General features: G+C 41.5%; 2 protein-coding genes and 1 pseudogene across 2 annotated transcripts in view; all 3 read right to left on the bottom strand.

Annotated features, from left to right (window-relative positions):
* The window catches only part of LOC123521562 (zinc finger protein 615-like), a 52,689-nt gene extending 43,909 nt beyond the window's left edge, over positions 1-8,780 (bottom strand). The window contains exon 1 of the mRNA XM_045289049.1: positions 8,707-8,780. The gene's annotated coding sequence lies outside the window, so the exon portion shown is untranslated. The remainder of the gene's footprint in view (positions 1-8,706) is intronic.
* Positions 148-2,021, bottom strand: LOC105979640 (annotated as a pseudogene).
* Positions 2,063-18,882, bottom strand: part of LOC123521563 (zinc finger protein 615-like) — a 24,162-nt gene continuing 7,342 nt past the window's right edge. Inside the window, exons 2-6 of the mRNA XM_045289050.1 lie at positions 15,637-15,769; positions 14,938-15,037; positions 12,161-12,355; positions 8,707-8,833; positions 2,063-4,227 (exon numbers count right to left, since the gene is read on the bottom strand). Coding sequence (XP_045144985.1) covers positions 2,153-4,227; positions 8,707-8,833; positions 12,161-12,175 — 2,217 coding nt within the window. The 5' untranslated portion in view covers positions 12,176-12,355; positions 14,938-15,037; positions 15,637-15,769 and the 3' untranslated portion in view covers positions 2,063-2,152. The remainder of the gene's footprint in view (positions 4,228-8,706; positions 8,834-12,160; positions 12,356-14,937; positions 15,038-15,636; positions 15,770-18,882) is intronic.

Here is an 18,882-nt window from a genome sequence, read left to right on the forward strand (position 1 = left end):
GAGAAAATGTTTTGAGAAACGATGTACAAATGCGCTTTACACAATTGATATGTGTATGGATTGGGATAACAGTTGTGTGAGCCCCTAATAAAATGTTAAAAAAGAAAAAAAAAAAAAGAATTATCTACTATTTCTAATTTGCCATATTTCCCTCGAAAATTACTAACTGGTTTGAATAAAATGGTTTAAATCTTACAGCCCATGCTTTCCAATAATCCATTTACATTATAGCTGTGAGTTACAGTTTAACCATATTAAGTAGATGCAAAAAAATCGAAAATTTCAAGAAACTTTTTGGACCAGGATACTTAAGTAGTTCTTATGCATTTATCTTCTCCACAAACTTATGATGTCTCTTCTTGGGTGTTATAGTATGGAAGACGTTCCATTCAATTCCATTTCATGATGACCCAGGGAAAGGTTATCCGGTTTCCGTCAGCTTTTGTGAAGCCAAATTTGCATTTTTCATAGCTACTATAGAAAATAATTTTTCCTTTAGAATCATGGTCATAGTCACTGTTAATATAGAAAGGCAGCGGGCATCGGTGTGATTCATTATGTAGTACTGGTGTTATTCATTATGTAGTACTGGTGGACCTGTGTCGTCCTTCACAAATAAGGCAGTGTTCCTTCCATTCATGTGAACATGATCTTTGTTCATTTTCTCCAAAGCTTCTATCTCAGCTAAGAAATCGGCTTCACTGTCTGCTGAGATGTTTAAGCCTGAAACAGCATTAAAGTTTTCGTTCACTGAGAACTTCCATAACTCCTCCTTTCTGGAAAAACGGGGAGACATTGCTACAGTCCCAGAACAGGAACTCCAGGCCGAGGTTGGTTCTACAGACTGGCTAACATCAACCAGACCTTTCCAGCGTGCCACAGCATGTTATACTCACTGATGTCAGGACGGAGCAGTGGACATTCATTATATAACCGCTGCATCATATCAAGAGTTTGATAGTGGGCATCGTTCAATCCGTCACCACTGAGCTTTACTTCTTTTAATTTAGGAGCAGGAACTTTGATCATGGCCAATAAAAGACATAACGGAAATGTGTTTCTTGAGCATGACAACTGTTGGACAAGGAATTCCAGTGCTCTGCATTCTTGAGAGATAGTCCATTTCTTTTTCTGCCCTCATGAGGATGATCTTACGTGAATTTAGTTTACTGAAGTGGTCTTTAAACTTTTAATCATCTTTAATATATTTGTCACGATTCTTGAACTCATTAAGGGTTATTTTAAACACCTTGATGGCACAATCTGTAGGTACAAACTTTACTATCTTCCTTTTCATCCTCCGTGCTCCTTCTATACGCGTGAAAGACCAGAGATTCCTTTCCTGTACTAACACTGCCAGTGATTGTCTCCAATACTCCAGAGTTGACCATTTTATCCGTAAGTAAACATGACTTAGGATCAACTGCTTTTTCAGCAGTAGAATGTTTTTTTCTCATGCAAAGCCTGGTCTATTTTATGATTTGGGGATTTGTTCCCCTTTGTTCTCCCACTCTAATCAGGACTATCTTAGCTGGACACTCTCTAGTTCTTCTGGTCTCAGCTTCATGGAGGCTGAGGTTGACTGTGGGTCTTCCTCTGGACTAATTGTTTCCATATATCTTCTATTTTCTTCACTCATATTTTATGGTATGTTTGTGCTGTCTGGGGTGGGGTGGTGGGTAACAAAGAGCATGGAGGTGGGGTAGGCACTATTAACATCTGGGTGGGCCCCCTATTGCTTGGCATAGCTGTGATCCAGAAACACAAGGTCCAGTTCTTTGGGGAACTGAAAGCTTGAAGAGCAAGGAGGGGCCCATGCACTATTCGGAAGTCTGGAAGTCCCTCTACCCACACCTGTGGACCATGTCAATAGTGACAGCAATTCTGAGTATGGGTAGCCACATGGTAAGTTACCGTTATGTGGCCCCGCAATCAGCCCAGACCAAACCCTAGTGTCTATTCCTTTGTTTGGAAAGCTTTGTTACACTAACCCCATTGAAAGGTTTTCTTGTTAAGAATCTTCTCGTGTTAAATGACACTTGAATTCCAAATGTAAGATTTTCCACATTTAATACATGCAAACAGTTTCTTTCCTGTGTGAAATGTCTGATGTGCTGTAAGGCAGTGCTTTTGGCTAAGAGCTTTACTACACTCACACCATACATAAGGTTTTTTCTCCAGTATGAGTTTGCTGATGAACAGTGAAATGATCCTTCCGGATGAAGGTTTTTCCACATTCGCCACATATATGGGGTTTCTCTCCAGTATGAGTTCGCTGATGAACAGTGAGGTTACTCTTCCAGGTAAAGGCTTTTCCACATTCACCACATACATGGGGTTTCTCTCCAGTATGAGTTCGCTGATGAGCAGTGAAATGATCCTTCCTGATGAAGGTTTTTCCACATTTGCCACATACATGGGGTTTCTCTCCAGTGTGAATCAGCTGATGAACAGTGAGCTTACTCTTCCAGGTAAAGGCTTTTCCACAGTCACCACATACATAGGGTTTCTCTCCAGTATGAGTTTGCTGATGAACAGTGAGAACATTCTTCCAGGCAAAGGTTTTTCCACATTCTTCACATTTATAGGGTTTCTCTCTAGTGTGAGTTCGCTGATGAACAGTGAGGTTTTTCTTCCTGCTAAAGGCTTTTCCACATTCATCACAGACATGGGGTTTTTCTCCAGTATGAGTTCGCTGATGATCAGTAAAAACATTCTTCCAGGCAAAGGCTTTTCCACATTCATCACATACATAGGGTTTCTTTCCAGTATGAATTCGCTGATGAACAGTGAGGTTCGTCTTCCTGCTAAAGGCTTTTCCACATTCACCACAGACATGGGGTTTCTTTCCTGTGTGAAATGCCTGGTGTACTGTAAGGTATTGTTTCTGACTGAAAGCTTTACCACACTCATTGCATACATTAGGTTTTTCTCCAGTATGAGTTCGCTGATGAACAATGAGGTTCGTCTTCCAGATAAAGGCTTTTCCACATTCATCACATACATGGGGTTTCTTTCCAGTATGAGTTCGCTGATGATATATGAGAGCAGTCTTCCAGATAAAGGCTTTGCCACATTCACCACAGACATGGGGTTTCTCTCCAGTATGAGTTCGCTGATGAACAGTGAGGCTCGTCTTCCTGCTAAAGGCTTTTCCACATTCACCACAGACATGGGATTTCTTTCCTGTGTGAACTGTCTGGTGTGCTGGAAGGTATTGTTTCAGACTGAAAGCTTTACCACACTCATCACAAACATTAGGTTTTTCTCCAGTAGGGGTTCGCTGATGATGAGTGAGGTTCTTCCAGATAAAGGCTTTTCCACATTCACCACAGACATGGGGTTTCTTGCATGTGTGAGATATCTGATGTGCTGTTAGGGATTGCTTCTGGCTGAAAGCTTTACCACACTCACCGCATACATAAGGAGTTTCTCCAGTATGAGTTCGTAGATGAATTTTGAGATGTGCAATCTGAATGAAGCCTTTGCCACATTCACCACATACATGGGGTTTCTCTCCAGTATGAGTTTGCTGATGAGCAGTGAGATCACTGTTCTTGGTGAAGCCTTTCCCACATTCACTGCATACACAGGGGGTCCCTGCCACATGAGTTTTCTGATGTTCCTTGAGATATGATTTACTATGATAAGCTTTGCCACACTCCAAGCATGTGTATGGTTTTTGTCCTTTAGGTGCTGTTCGAGAATGTGCAGTGAGTGTGAATACTTTGTCGAATTCTTGCCCACACTGAGTGCATTCATAGGTCTTATCTAGAATATGAATGAACTGATGCTCACAGAGGAAAGACTCCTTGAAGAAGGTTTTCCCACATTTATCACCCATGCGCTGTTTCTCAATTTTTTCAGATTCCTGATGTTGAATGCATTGTGACTTCATGCTACTGGATTTTTCACACTCAGGGAACATCATTTCAGTACAAAATTGCTCCTGTTCAATATTGAGAAAAGTTTTCTCGTCTCCATTGAACACAACTGACTTTTTTCTTTTGCTGCTACTGTTCTGATTTAATGCCAGAATGATTAAATCTGATTTTACAATTTTATCATGTAAGCCTAATATCTCATAATTTTCCTTTAGAGGAAAATTATTTTTGTGCTGATGAAGAATATTTTCCAATGTATTAAATTGATAGCATTGTTCAGTTCTGTCCACACTTCTTTCATGTTGCGAGGGTTCAACCAAATGATTATCAACTTTGTGGATCTCTATAAAAAAACAAACATGGAAACTTTCCATCATCTTGATTTACATGGATCCCTTAGAACATGCATTGATACAAGGTAGATCTTTAACAACAAACTGCTTATATGAACGTAAATAAAATACTATGCTTCATGTTTCTTGCCCATTGGTACGAATACAATTGTGTAAACAATCCAAATGGTAAAAGCAGTTACTGTAGAAATCCGGTTGGATGTGAAAATAATGAATGAACACAGATTTCATAGTTGCTTAATGGGACCATGAAAATAAACAAAGAATGTAATACAAGCAAAACACAGAAACTCATAGACCACAAGGGTGGTAAGGCCTGCTAATTTCAGTTGCTAGAGGTCAGATGTATTCATTCCATCAATCTTTACTGAAATACAACTAAGTACTAGACAAATTGGAAATGTGAAAAATGCAGAATGTTCAACTTGGGAGAACACAATTTTACAGGTATATATGAGAGGTACTATGATACACAAACATAATCCTTATGTTTATGGAAAGCCTACAGTCTAGCTGACAAAACTCATCTTCCAGTGTTTTCCTGTGGTGGCATACAGGTTGCTGTGATGTCAGAAGCAATACCACCAGTATTTCAAATACCAGCAGGATCACACATGGTGCATACGTCTTAGTGGAATTTCCAGAAATAGAGACTGGGAGGTAGAACTGGTGATTAACTTCTAGAACATGAACCCCTCAGGTATAACGGCACTGAAATAACACGTTAGAAGTAATAACGTCAAAGTACAGTGAACAGTAATGATGTGGATGGAGTAATGCTTTGGGGACCTTCACTGGGTGACATGGCATGAGTGAAAAGGAGAAGAAATAGCTGCTGCAAACATGCACTAATAATTGGAAGACAGAATGCATGAAGCACTGTCAAGAAAAATTGGAAATTGTCAAAATGAAATGTTTAAAAATTGATATTGTATGTATGATTGGACTTTAAGCAGTAGCTATTTTTAGATTATCAAGTGGTTTATAAGGCTGAGATTGACAACTTCAAGTAGGTTGGTGTCGTATTCATCATCAAAAAAAGTACATTGCAGCCCCTAAAAAATAAGTAAAAAAAAAAAGTACATTGCAATATCTTTCTTGAAGTACAATGTTGCCAGTGGTGGGTTAATTTTCATATGCCTGCAAGTAAGAGCAATGGCTACAACTGTTATTTACATTTTTGTACCAACTCTTAAAGCAGACATAAACTGTGGGATCCAACCTCACAGTTAAATGGGTCCATAGAAGAACCATGTGAAATTAAGGAAGATTAAGCAGACAGCACATACAGGGAACAGCGGCCTCATCTGCATTGCTGATGATGAGTGATCGAGGTCATTTAGCAGTGAGTTTATGTAGTAGTGAGACATGCAAGTCTCCAGCAGCCAAATACACAACAGAATGGGCAAAGTGTGAAACTGGATAACCTGATCCTTTAAGAACACTTCATGATAAGTATCAAGCAGTGGGAAATTGACAACCAGGAAGAGAACATTTGCAGACAGATTCTCTATTGTCTGGATTAAAGAAGCCTGCAAGGCCAGGATTCTGGATGGAGGGAGGCCTTCACATTTTCGGATTAGAGAAGTGTCCCAGTCATATTGTCCTAATGAAAATTCATCCCCATCATCCCCACAATATCCTCCCATTGTAGCGATACCTTAATGAGACCTCATAAAAGCACATGGCTAATCTCTAACAGCCGCCAGCTTTATCCATAGGAGCAGACACACTGTGATTGTTCTCCCCGCTCAGGGGACAAGTTACTTCCCTCTAACTGCCCTCAGCGCTGGTGTTAAGTTACTCAACCAATGAACTCAGGGACCTCCAGGGTAAAGACTCTGCCACCTCATTATGTGGGTAGGTGTCTCTGTGTGTGTATTGGGGGGTGGGGATGGGTTTGCATATCCCGAGTTTATATAAATCGGTGAAAGAATATACTTTCTCTCTCTATCCAGCTCAGACCTGACATCATGGAAGAGGTGCCCGCCTAAATACTTTTGGCTCCCTTTTGATTTCTGCCGCTCGGTTACACAACCATCTCTTAGGACCCAAACAGAAGGTATATATGAGACAAAGGAACAGTTGACTTCTTGATAGCAACAAAAAGAACCTCATTGCTCTTAAACTAGGCATCTTTTTAGCTGACTAATGAAAGTCAGCCTAAGACTAGCATCTTAATGGAGGACAGTTGTAGAGAAAACTCTTTCTATCTGGAGATTGTGTATTATCAGCTTTATCTATAGCCTCTGGACTGTGGAGGATTTCCTCTAGCATGAGCACTGGTCTTCCAAGCCCTGTGGTCAGGAGTATAGAGATAAGGCTGCTTACACTTTCATCCAGGTTCTGTTTCCCACAATAAAGAAATTGAAGGGTGGGGGTGGGAGGGGATAAAGGGGAGCTGATATCAAGGAGTTCTAGAAGAAAGAAAATGGTTTGAAACTGATTGTAGTAGCAATTGTGTAATACTGCTTGATGTGATTGAACTATGGAATGTTATGATATCTCTAACAGCTCACAATAGAATGATTAAAAATATATATGTATTGAAAATTTCACCTAACTTTTGCAGCCTGAAATAGATCAACCATGCAATCATGTACACTGATGAATGTGAAATTTGTATTAAGTATCAGTAGTTGAAAAATGTGGTGTGAGTGATAGAAATGACACTCAAAATACAAAATACAATTTTGAGAAACTAATGATGAATTCATAGCAAATTCCTTATTAAACATCAAAAATGAAAACTATATATATGGACCTCTCTGAATGGACTACATGAAAATCAGATCAACCACATCTGTAGAAAGAAATGATGGAGAAGCTCGTCAGTCAAAACAAGGCCAGGGATCAGCTGTGGAACAGATCATCAATTGCTCAAATGCATGTTGAAGCTGAAGAAAAGTTCAAAGAAGTCGACAATAGCTAAAATACCTACCTCACTTGAGCTTAGAAGAATACACTTGAGGCATAAAAGACTGATGACTAACGACTAATGACTGAAGAGCAGATGAGTGGTGGGATGACACCAAGACACCCTACATATGGAAACCAGAACGACTCAAAAGACAAAACAAAGCAGAGAGCAGTGCTGACTGTACCATGCACTGTTTGAATATCAACCAAAAATTCAGTGTTGGAAAATACAGCCAAGAGAGTTCTTTCGAAGCAGGCAGGTCGTCTTTCCCATTTTGAACATGTTAGGAGGGGGTAGACTTAAAGAAGGCATACTGCATAGTAAGGAACACACAGCAGACACACGTTGAATGAAAGAACCAAGCATGTAAGATGTTAGAAATGTGCTTTCCACTTACAAAATTATCAGCGGCGCAGACAACTTTAAAGAAAGTCCTACAGGTGGAAAAAACTTGAAGGTACAGTGCTAAAGTATATACTCCATTGATAACAATTTTCTTGCTGGAAAAGGATCTTAGATATCGGAAAATAACAGAAGTCACAGACGTGTTTCACCAAAAGGAGTAAAATAGAGGGAAACACGTCTGTTAGGTAATTCCCACAGAGAAGGCAGTTTGACCATCTCTATGAGAAAACAGAAAGAACTCATGTCACCAGAATGAAGAAAACTTTAAGGGGTTACGAGAACCAATGAAAAATGGAAACCAAAACCTCTAGAGAAACTCCAAGGGGGGAAGCTAAGGAATCACAGTGGAGCCCCGTCCATGGTGAAGCCCAAGATCCAAGGTGGGATTAGATACTACAAACGGAAATCCATCCTTACTCAATAGGGGAAGAATGTGCGGTATTTGGACAACAGTTACAGATTGAATGTTCTCTGGATGGAGAGAGGCTTATACGACGGACTTTCCTAGTAAGGTAGAAGAACATGAAAGAGGGAAGGGTTTGAGAATCTTCAAGAAAGAAAATTATGAAACCACACATACACTAGTGTAAATCAAATAAATGAAAATCTAATCTCAGAAAAGCTAGAGGAGTAGTTCTCTCAACTTCCATGAAAAGTGAGTTCTCATAATCAAAGAGGTGCACACTTTTATGCATTATCCGACACCTATCATGGCTGTGAGGCCTTCTACCAGTTGAATCAACCACACCGGCCAATTCCCCCCTTAAGGTATTATGACCACAAACCTGAAAAAAAGTCCACTATAGCTTGTTTCTAACACAGACCGCAGTTCTCCTTGTTCCAATTGAGTGAAAGCTACTGGGGTCACAACTAGATAACCTGTTCATGAGAAATTACAGAATCAGACCCACCAACATTAACCTAAGGTTTCTAAAGCCTGCAGAATGTTGGATTTCTAGGAAGATCATGTTCAAAGGCACAAAATAAAGGGTGTTCTCTCAAGGGTAGAAGACCTACCCACTAACCTAAGACCAGAGAATGCAATGAGAATCTACCTCTTTGAGAACACCACAGACACTGCAAAGATTTTAACACAAAAGATAGGAAAAGCCAATGACGAGGTCAATGACTTGAGAATTCTCACCGATGGAAACCAGGTTGCGATAGTTCTCCAACATCACATCCTGATATAGAGTCTTCTGAGCCGGGTTCAGGAGCTGCCATTCCTCCCGGGTGAACTTTACAGCCACATCGTTGAATGTCAGTGATTCCTGTAGTAAGGGGAGTCGATTTAATGGTGTATTTTACACTTGAAGATTTTAAAAATATTCTTACAGTAAAGAAAGCAAAACAGTAATAAAAACTATTGTGAAAGTGCATTCCATAATGTGTGGTAAACTGAGGACTTGGTAGAAAGTATTTGACTTTATTTCTATACTCGCTACCACGGGCAAGTTCAGAGAAAACTCTCCAATGTTCCGTGATAGAAATGTTTTCAAATACAAGTTATCCAGGCCAACTAATGTGCCCCCCACAACAGCACTCCATTAAGGAGCAGTCTTAAAGCAGCTACCATAGTAGATGAATCATTTGTGTGGACTAGACTACTTCACTATACCTGAAGGTTATCTGCAGATTAGCGCAATCATGTTTTATAGCCAACCCACCATAAAGGTAATAAACCCACGGGGAGGGGGAGGGCAGAGGTGGAAGGGGTGTTTGGAGGTCAGCTAGCACTAGGTAAAGATAGTGACTCACCTCCTTGCTATTTTATTGTTACCTGGTTATGCTATTACCCATTGACTAGGTATGTTAACTCTATGACATGCATGCCTTACGAAAGATCTGTAAGGGCCATCATGTATACCCAGTGGAAAACACATTCACTCTCTGTCCTGTCATGGGTAGAGGAGCCCCTATGCCTGCTGTCTGTCTGTCTGTAATGTTTTCCACAATCACAAAGTCATTCCTGTGGACCCAATCCAATGTTGGAGACACTAATGCCCCAACAATAATAGACCCAATCATAAAATTAGAATTCTGTGTAGCAGGGAAATTAGCTGAATGAGCTAGAAATAGCTCATTTATACTCACACACAGTAGATAAACACATACCTGTTTATAGTAATAAACAAGTTTACAGTACATTGTGAAATGGACAAACAACAGAAAAGGGAGATGTCAGACAGTGCAAGATATGACAAAATAATAATTTATAATTTATCAAGAGTTCATGAGGGACGGGGGAATGGGGAGGGGAAACGAGGAGCGGATGCCAGGGGCTTAGGTGGAGAGCAAATGTTTGGAGAATGATGAGGGCAATGAATGTACAAAGGTGCTTTTCACAACTGATGCACGTATGGATTGTGATGAGTTGTATGAGCCCCTAATAAAATGATAAATAAAAAGAAAAAAAAAAAAAAAACTGGAATTCGGACTCCTAGCAGTATCACCATGATGAGATGCTCTGCACCTTCAGAGGTGATAGGTATCAGACTCAATTCAGAGCTGACCCCTATGAGGGGGAGGTCAAACATACCTCAGCCCTCCAACATGTTTTGTCAATTCTTACACAAGTCATTCCTCCCACACCACTCTTTGTCTCACTTCTGGATTTGATAATCCATTGATATGGCCACAAAAAACTCAATAGACCAAAGTGGTTTATTAATGAACAAGATAAAAGTCAGGATCAGGAACATGAACCTTCCCTCAGGACAAAGAACAGAAAGCTCCTAGGCAAAATCTTACTTCCTGAGTGCAGAACAACGTCCTAAGCTCTTGAAGGGCCCCTTAGGACAAGCACCTCTTGTTTACCTTAGGACAAACTCTTCTCAGTCACCATTGGACAGCACTGCCTTCACTTTAATTACAAGGTCCTTCTGGACCTGCTACCTGTCATCACACACTCACCAATGGGCCACTCCTAGTTCTATTGTCATTGGCTCGACCTCTGAAGCCCACCTAATCTTACCTAGGCAGGGAAGGTGCTAGGATGGCCTACGAAACCATCCTATCAAGAATAAAAGAGGGAGAGAGAGAGGAAGGAACTGTGAGATACTGGCCTGTCATCTGACCTATTGAGTTGGTTTTGTTAGCCTGTGCAGCCACGTAGTTCAGAATGAAGCCATGGTTTGGGGATTTGCCAACTTCCAGACATATATTAACCATTTCCTTGACATCCCTGCAACTGAGGGGCCACCTGTGTGACCTGATTTGAGTGTTTCCACCGCTCTGTAAGCCAACAACATGCTGTGTGACCTTCCCATTCCGGTTCCTCACCCCCGTAACCTACGATCTGACCAGATTCAACAACTTCAACTTGTCAGGCAGTGGACTGTTGTCTACCTGAGGATCAGCCTTGGCAAACACATTAATGAGGAGACCCCTCCGGACTGATACCTGAACTATGGACTTGGGACTCACCGGCTTCCCCATCCTGAAGAGTTATTTACTTGATGGCTATTTGTTTCTGTGAGGTACTGCAGAGCAAACCATCGAACTAGAACCTCTACCTCATAGGGACTGGTCTGCTGCTGCTCCTGCAAAATGAACTGTAATATTCATGGGTCAAGAGCTGTCCAAAGGAGACAATGACCAGGGCAGAAAAGACAGCAACAGAGCCAATGGTGACAGGTCCAGAAAGGGCTTTTCAGCCAAGAGAGTGGGACGGGCAGGCAAGATGAAGAGGAGGATATTCTCAAGGAGCTGAGAGGAGCCTATACAGATGGAAGTAAGAAATGAGCCTACCTATAGAAGGGGAAATGTCTGATAGGGGACAGGGAAAACAGGCCTCCCCTGAAGAAGAGCAAATGTGCCTACATGTTTCCTTAGTATGAACCCCAATGTGTAACCTAAAGATTCTGATACCAAGTTACATTCTGTTCCTTATTAAAACTTGAACCTATGACTCTGGACTGTAATTGGTATGTGGCCACTGCATAGAATTAGTGGATGGAGAAGGGGGAAACTAAGGTAGAGATAACTGCTGTCAGAACTGGAAAAGCACTGGAGGGCACAGGTGTGTCTAAGCTCTCCCGTATAGGAATCAGAGCTGGTGCTGACGGTTGATTCTCCTACATCTATAGTTAGAGGAGGTGAGAAACTGTCAACCATTTTTAAACCACTATTGCTACAAGGCCCATTTTAGATGCATTAAAGAGAATGCTGCTCTTTGGGAGATTACATAACACATCACATTCAGAAAGAAACATTAAAGAAACTTATTCAGACAAAAATCTCATGGAATACTGTACTCCCCAAAAGACGTGATCTTATTTCTCAATAAAAACAAGGCATAGCATTTAATTTGAATGATTCTCATGGGTTGGCCACAGAATAGTGAATTATGAGTTGAAAGCTAACACCAGCCAAAAATCCTCAGTGATGTATTATGCTCAATGTCAATAGTTTAGTGTTATTCCTATGATCAATATATTCCTAATCTTCCCCAGCCCAATGTTGATATCAGAACCAACGTTTATCTAAAACTTCTACTATTTCAAATTTCTACTTTTTCAATGAACTGAATCAGTATTACACAGGCTCCTACACTTCCAGTAGGAAATACAGAAAAGGATAAAATACATCAGAATCACCTGAGCCGTGGTCATTTTCTTTGGTCCTTAGGACACTGCCGGCAAATGAGATGCTCTATGTTTGTCTTATCTGGATCAACTCTAATGATGTCGACAAATTTGAATCTCTCATGAGGGCACCCCAGAAATAATAATAGCCAAACCAGGCACTTCTTCCTCATTCCTCTAAGATGCTGGTGATGCACAATCTGCAGGCTGAGGGGAGAACACAATGTGAGTAACACACAACCTGTAGGTCCAGATGCTGCTACTGTTCTTCCCGCTTCTTCACACAAAGTCCCCAATCCTGGTAATGGTCACTCTATTGAGTGACGGAAAACATAACATTCACAATTTTCAGACATGTGAATAAAAGATGACTTTATAACAAATAGAGACTGGAGAATCAAACACATGTCAAAAGGAGGAAACAAAAGAGCTGGATCCCTACCTCACAGCACACAGAACCATCAATTCCTGACTGTGGGACTCTCAAGGAGAATGACAAGTCAATGATCTTTGAAGATGATTATGTTAACGAAAGCATCTGGAAGCATTTCAAGTGGGATATATATAAAAAGCTATTATAAATTGAAAATGATTTTCTAGAGGAACTACAAATTGCACTATCACTTTAGAAACACTTTAAAACACCATCAAGGGGAGTGAGACGTGTCAGTACCCGAAAGGACACAATAAAACTGCTGCGCAGTTTCTGAGATGCTGAAGCCAGGACAGGCAGCTAATGGGATTTTTGCCTCTGACCGTGAGGTTAGCAGGCCAACTCTTAATACATGTCAAAACCAGGGCTCCAAAATAAACACTTATGTATCATGTTAGATTGAAACTTATATTATATATATATATATATATTTTTTTTTTTTTTTAATGAAGTAAGAAGTACATATCCCCCCATAGTGAGTATACTTTTCAATCCCAAGGTAAACAATGTTTTTAATGTAGCATTATTTGGAGTGTCCAATGTAGTTTGTTATTTGGCCGATACAAGTACACAGTATTTCTAGCTATGGCCCCTTAACTCCATCCCAAATATTTACGTGGGTTTGTCGTCGCCAATATGAATGAAGCAAAGGAGCCCTGGTAGCACGATGGTGACTGTTGGGCTGCTAACCCCAAGGTCAGCAGTTGGGACCCACATATTTCTCCCCAAAAGAAAGACAGTGCTCTCTTCTCCCACGAGTGGCACGGCTCTCTACTCTGCTAAAGAGATACAGTGTTTGAAACCCACAGGGACAGTTCTACCCTGTCGAAAAACTCTCTATGAGTCAGTGTTAACTTGATAGCATTGAGTTTGGTTTTTCTAGTTTAAGAGGATTGGACAACTTGCCCGACAATAGATTGGTACCCTTGTAGCTGTGCAAATAAGATGTCTAATAAGCTAACCCGGCAATTAGTCACATTGGATATCACGGAGGCTTAATTGAGCCATTTCAGAAACAGAAATTAGGATCTCACTACCATCTAGAAAGACGAGCCAGGAGTAGGGGCCTTTGCATCCTAGATTCTTGTATTGAAACTCTTCAATCCAGAAGATACAGAACTGGGACACAAGAGATAAGGTGTTGGGGAGAAGCAGAAACAGAGACATGGTGGCCGTGGTACCAAGACACTGAGAGAGCGGGTAGAAAGGAGGAACCGATTACTAGGATCTACATATAACCTCCTCCCTGGGGGATGGACAACAGGAAAGTGGGTGAAGGGAGACGTTGGACAGTGTAAGATATGATAAAATAATAATTTATAAATTATCAAGGGTTCATGAGGGAGGGGGGAAAAATAAAGTAAAAATGAGGAGATGACTCCAGGAGCCCAAGCGGAAAGCAAGTGTTTTAAGAATGATGAGGGAGGGGGGAGCGGGGAGGGAGGGGGAAAATGAGGACCTAGTGTCAGGGGTTTAAGTGGAGAGAAAATGTTTTGAGAAACGATGTACAAATGTGCTTTACACAATTGATGTGTGTATGGATTGGGATAACAGCTGTATGAGCCCCTAATAAAATGTTAAAAAAAAAAAAAAAGAAAGAATGATGAGGGCAACGAATGTATAAGTGTGCTTTACACAACTGATGTATGTATGGATTGTGATAAGTGTTGTATGAGTCCCAATAAAATGATTAAAAAAAAAAAAGACACTGAGAGAGCAGTGGGATTCTCAGGCCACAGAACAAGAGAGCTCAGTGCCTGTGAGCAGGAGGTTAGTAGGTGAAGTGGTGTATATATGAGCACTTATCTGGGGAACTAGATTTGCCAACCCACACAGAGCTGAGTGTATTTGGTCTGAGGCTAAGGGGAAGAGTGGGCATTTATCTGCAGAGCTAAAAAACCTTTGCAACATTTGCCCATTCAGGATAGAAACCAGGAGGCTGCAGGGCCTGACTTTACCTGCAGGTATGTCTGTCAGGATGCTGTCCGAAAGAAGAACTGTACCTTGAGTCATTTGTGATCCTAAATTGTGTGTTAGGGTAGAAAAGTGAGTCTTATGTCAAATATAATCTAAGGAGAACATCTATTAAACTTAAGAGATAACAAAATACACACACATGCGTGTGTGCGAGCGCGCACGCACACACACATCATATATTTAAGGGAGGCCATTAGCACGAAGTCAAAATAAAAACCGAGGATTAGGTCGGGATCCTGAATAAACAGGGCATAGAACAAAAGGCATGTCACAGATCACGACTGGTGCCAGATTAATACATCACAGGTACAGATGGGGCTGCAGCAGCAGGAATGGGGCCATGATTAGGACGTGCACATTATTAGATAGAGGCACTTACACGATAGGTCCAGGGCCTTTACACAAAGCCAGTCAAGGCAAGACTCATGACAGTGGCCCCTGTTCTGGCCTCAGGAAGTTGATCTCCATCAAGGATATACCTAGGCAGGCAAGTGGAGAGGGCTGGCTGGAAAGGAGTGCAGGCAATCTACTTCTAGGGCATTCTCCCCCAGGGGCAGATGATCTACCTGCTTGGTTAATGATCAGAGAGAATTTAATGGAGGCTTAATCAAAGTGGGGACACAGCAAATCGACAGAGTTGTCACTGTCATCAGCAACCGAAACCTAAAACCCAACTCACTGCCATTGAGTGGATTCCGATTATAGCGGCCCTTTAGGAGAAGATGGATCTGCCCTTTGTGGGTGTCCAAGACTAACTCTTTACAAGAGTAGACACCCTGTCTTTCAACCCTGGTGTGACTTACACTTCTGCATCACTGACCTTGCAGTTAACAGCCCAATCTGTAACTACTACAGCACGAGCCTTTTTTAACTTTGAATACAATTACAAGAGTTACTTACCAGTGAATTCTGTCATTCAGGGAGATGAGCAAAGACCTCTGACTCTGACCATCAGGACAGCCTGGACCCTTGTACACTGGCGCTCCCCAAGGGTCAGACCTCAGGAAACACGGATCCCTCCTGTTTCCCCTCAAGCTCCTCACCTGGTGCTGTCCCCAGGGACCCCAGAGTGGCTCACCCTGTTTGGAGTCAGGTGAATGGATTTGGTTCATAACCCAGTCAGAAGATGAAATCCTTCCTTGTGATGCTTCAATGTGCAAGACAGTAGTAAGAGATTTCTAACTCCCCAGACTGGGCCATATTTCTTTGTTCTGAAACAGAAGAGGAGTCAATGTTAAGAAAGGCAGTCAGGTTCTTGGCCTGTACTTCCTGTGCTAAATAGTGACCACCCCCACCCCTTGGGATCAAAACCATGCTCCAATCTGAGGGTGTTTGCATTAAACAAGAGCCCACCCTATCTTTACAAAGCAATTTTACTAATCTCTCAAATATAATTTTCAACTTTGGATCCACATCCTATATATACAATATTTATTTTCGAGTAAAATAAATTTAAGGCCTCAAAATTTTCAAGCTCCATTGAAGGTAAATATCTTCTTTTCACCAGCAATCTAGTGAAGAAAGGAATATTGTATGAAGAACGTTCTTTACCAGCCCGTACCACACCTCAGACCACAACCCTTGACATATCTGGCGAAAGTGATCAAGCTGAATCATGCTCATATGTGCCACTCCAATCCATGACGAGCTTTTTATCACGTTTAACCTGCCCCAATCCCCTTGCATCCTGTGTATTCTTTACAATATGTATTGTGTGTGAAGAAATGCCTAAGGTTGGGTAACCCATTTATGCACAATTGTGTGGTAACTAGAGAAAGTTGTGCAGGTGGACAACAAGAGACAGAGGGACACCAACACGACATCCTAGAGGCACCTTGGCCAACACAGAGATATCCTAAACAAGAAAACAAGCCAGGGGAATCCTTATTTGCTACTCTATTAAGCTCTTGGGTTTACGGATGTCCAATTTTAAAGCCTTTGTGAAAGACTGCAGCCTACAGACAAGGAATGTTAAGGAGTAGGTAGATGGGTCAGGCCAAGAGCCAAGGTGAGGGCAGAAGCTTAGAAGAACAAGATGGACCCAGGAAAGAGCTGACTGATCAACCATTGTGTCATCTTGGCCTAGATTCTGGAGTCCAAGCTCTAGGTGATGCTGACAGATGGCAAACAACACAAGCTGTAGGAGAGGGCTTACTGACTTGGGTTCTAGGATGTCCCATCCATAGTGTTGCTCTTCCAGGGAGAAGGGGAAAAGCTAGTATCTAGGCCTGAGCTTGTGAAACATGCTCCACCAGGAACCTAGTTTGGCAGGAAAACAAAATGAATGTGCTGGGAAGAGGCTATGCTGTGATAAAGCAGGGAGGTATTAGCCTGAGTGGCTGGTTGGAGATCATTGGCACTGCCCTTTTGTAACCCCCAGGGTGTTTCTGAAGGCAGGGAGTGTGAGGTTGCAGTTATAGGATAAAAGGTGCACATTAGTGCTCCTCTAAAACTAATCAGCAAGTCAGGCTGCTAGAGAAAAGCACAATTTGTATTAGACTCTCTCATTATACCAGTCATCAAGCATACTTTGAATATAAGGCTCACCATTCCACAGGGTCTTAAAAACAGGCTTAAACTCAGAGCTCTTACATTGGTTGGTTGCAGAGTAAAGTTGGCTTCCAGGCCCCTCCTGAGCAACATTCTTAATTTAAGCTTGACTAAGTTTAAATGCCTTCCAGAAATACTGTTAGCTTATGCAAAAAATACCCAAAGAACTAGAAGGGTGATAGTAACAGTCAAGAGATCAATAGATACCTTGTATTGGATAAAGATGCCTTATTAGGCTTGTTTAGAGTGTTGAAGAGCAGGGATCTTCCTTTGTTTGAGGGCTAGGTTCACCTCACCCAAAGCAAGGTAGTGTCAACCATCTCATATGTATGTGGAAGTTGAACATTGAATAAGGAAGCTTGAAGAAGAATCGATTTGTTTCAATTGTAATGCTGGCCAATAATACTGAAATTACATTGGTCTCCAAAAGCACAAACAATCCTGTCTTCGAAGACGTAAGCTCAGAGTGCTAGTTGGAGGTAAAGATAGTGAGCGTTCATATTACATACTTTGGACAATGTTGTCAGAAGGGAGCAGTCCTGGAGAAGGATAGTGTAGGTGGTAAAGTAGAAGGCAGGGAAAATAGGAGTCCCCAACTAAATGGATTGACACAGTGACGGCAACAATGGGTTCCTGCTAAATGGTGAGTCTGGCAGAGGAGAAGGCAGTGTTTCCTTCTGTTGTGTACTGGGTCCCTCGGATGTGGAATCAACTCAATGACACCTAACAACCACCTCAGAAACCACTGATCAGTATTCAAGACATGCCCAAAATACCAGTGTGTAAGTTATGTTTACAAAAGTTATTTCCATGGTAACCGATGCCAAACCTTTCATGTGACATTTGCTGGAACATAAGCTCTCTTACTAAAAAGAAGGAATGGGTTTCGTGTGTGTGTGTGTGTGTGTGTGTGTGTGTGTGTGTATGTGTGTGTGTGTAACAAACCAATGAAAAAAAAATCACTGAGGAATTCCTGGCCCTCATTGATTTAGACAATTTGCCTGGAGGTGAGCTGAAGAATATTCTCTAAGATCCACCCAGCATGTCTTATCGCAGAGTATTTCCCAAACTTGGGCTCTAGTGTGAGGTCAGCACACAGTCACTAAAGTGTGAGTGACTATTTGTCTGTCAAGGGGAGCGTAAATCACAAAGTCCTCTACACTGAGGGGTCAGCTGCAAGACCAGAGGATCCAGCCAGACTAAGTGATCTATGACACTTGAGTGGGTTTCAGGATGCTCAGAAGGCCTATAATCAACTGAATCAAAATTAAATTCGATGGAAAACTTCGAGGCTAACTGTAAGACAGATTAAAGTTGAAGATTCTGGCAGCTTGACAACAGAGTATTCACACAGTATGAGTAAACACTTTATGTTTTGTTTTTAAGTTCAAGTCATTGGGAGCAGACATAACAATGTCTGTGAGAGCACACTTAGTAACATTTTCTATGAGACCAGTGAGTCTCATACCTTGATACCAAGGTCAGATAATGATATTTCAAGTAAACTGTACCCCAATATTGATAATGGATCTACATGAAAAAGTTGTTTAAAATATTGGAAACTCACACCAGCCTACCCCAACACGAATGCTGAAGACAAAGCGGGTACATAAGTAAATGTGGTGAAGAAAGCTGATGGTGCCAAGCTGTCAAATTACACAGAATCTGGGGTCCCACATGCTGGAAGATAAACAAGACTGAGAAACAACAAAGCCCACATGGAAGAAGCACACCAGCCTGTAAGATGACAAGGCGGTGAAAGGGTCAGGTACCA

Source organism: Echinops telfairi, unplaced genomic scaffold (genome assembly GCF_000313985.2).
Source record: "Echinops telfairi isolate 266 unplaced genomic scaffold, ASM31398v2 ScPeMD7_24;HRSCAF=84, whole genome shotgun sequence".
NCBI classification, from domain to species: domain Eukaryota; kingdom Metazoa; phylum Chordata; class Mammalia; order Afrosoricida; family Tenrecidae; genus Echinops; species Echinops telfairi.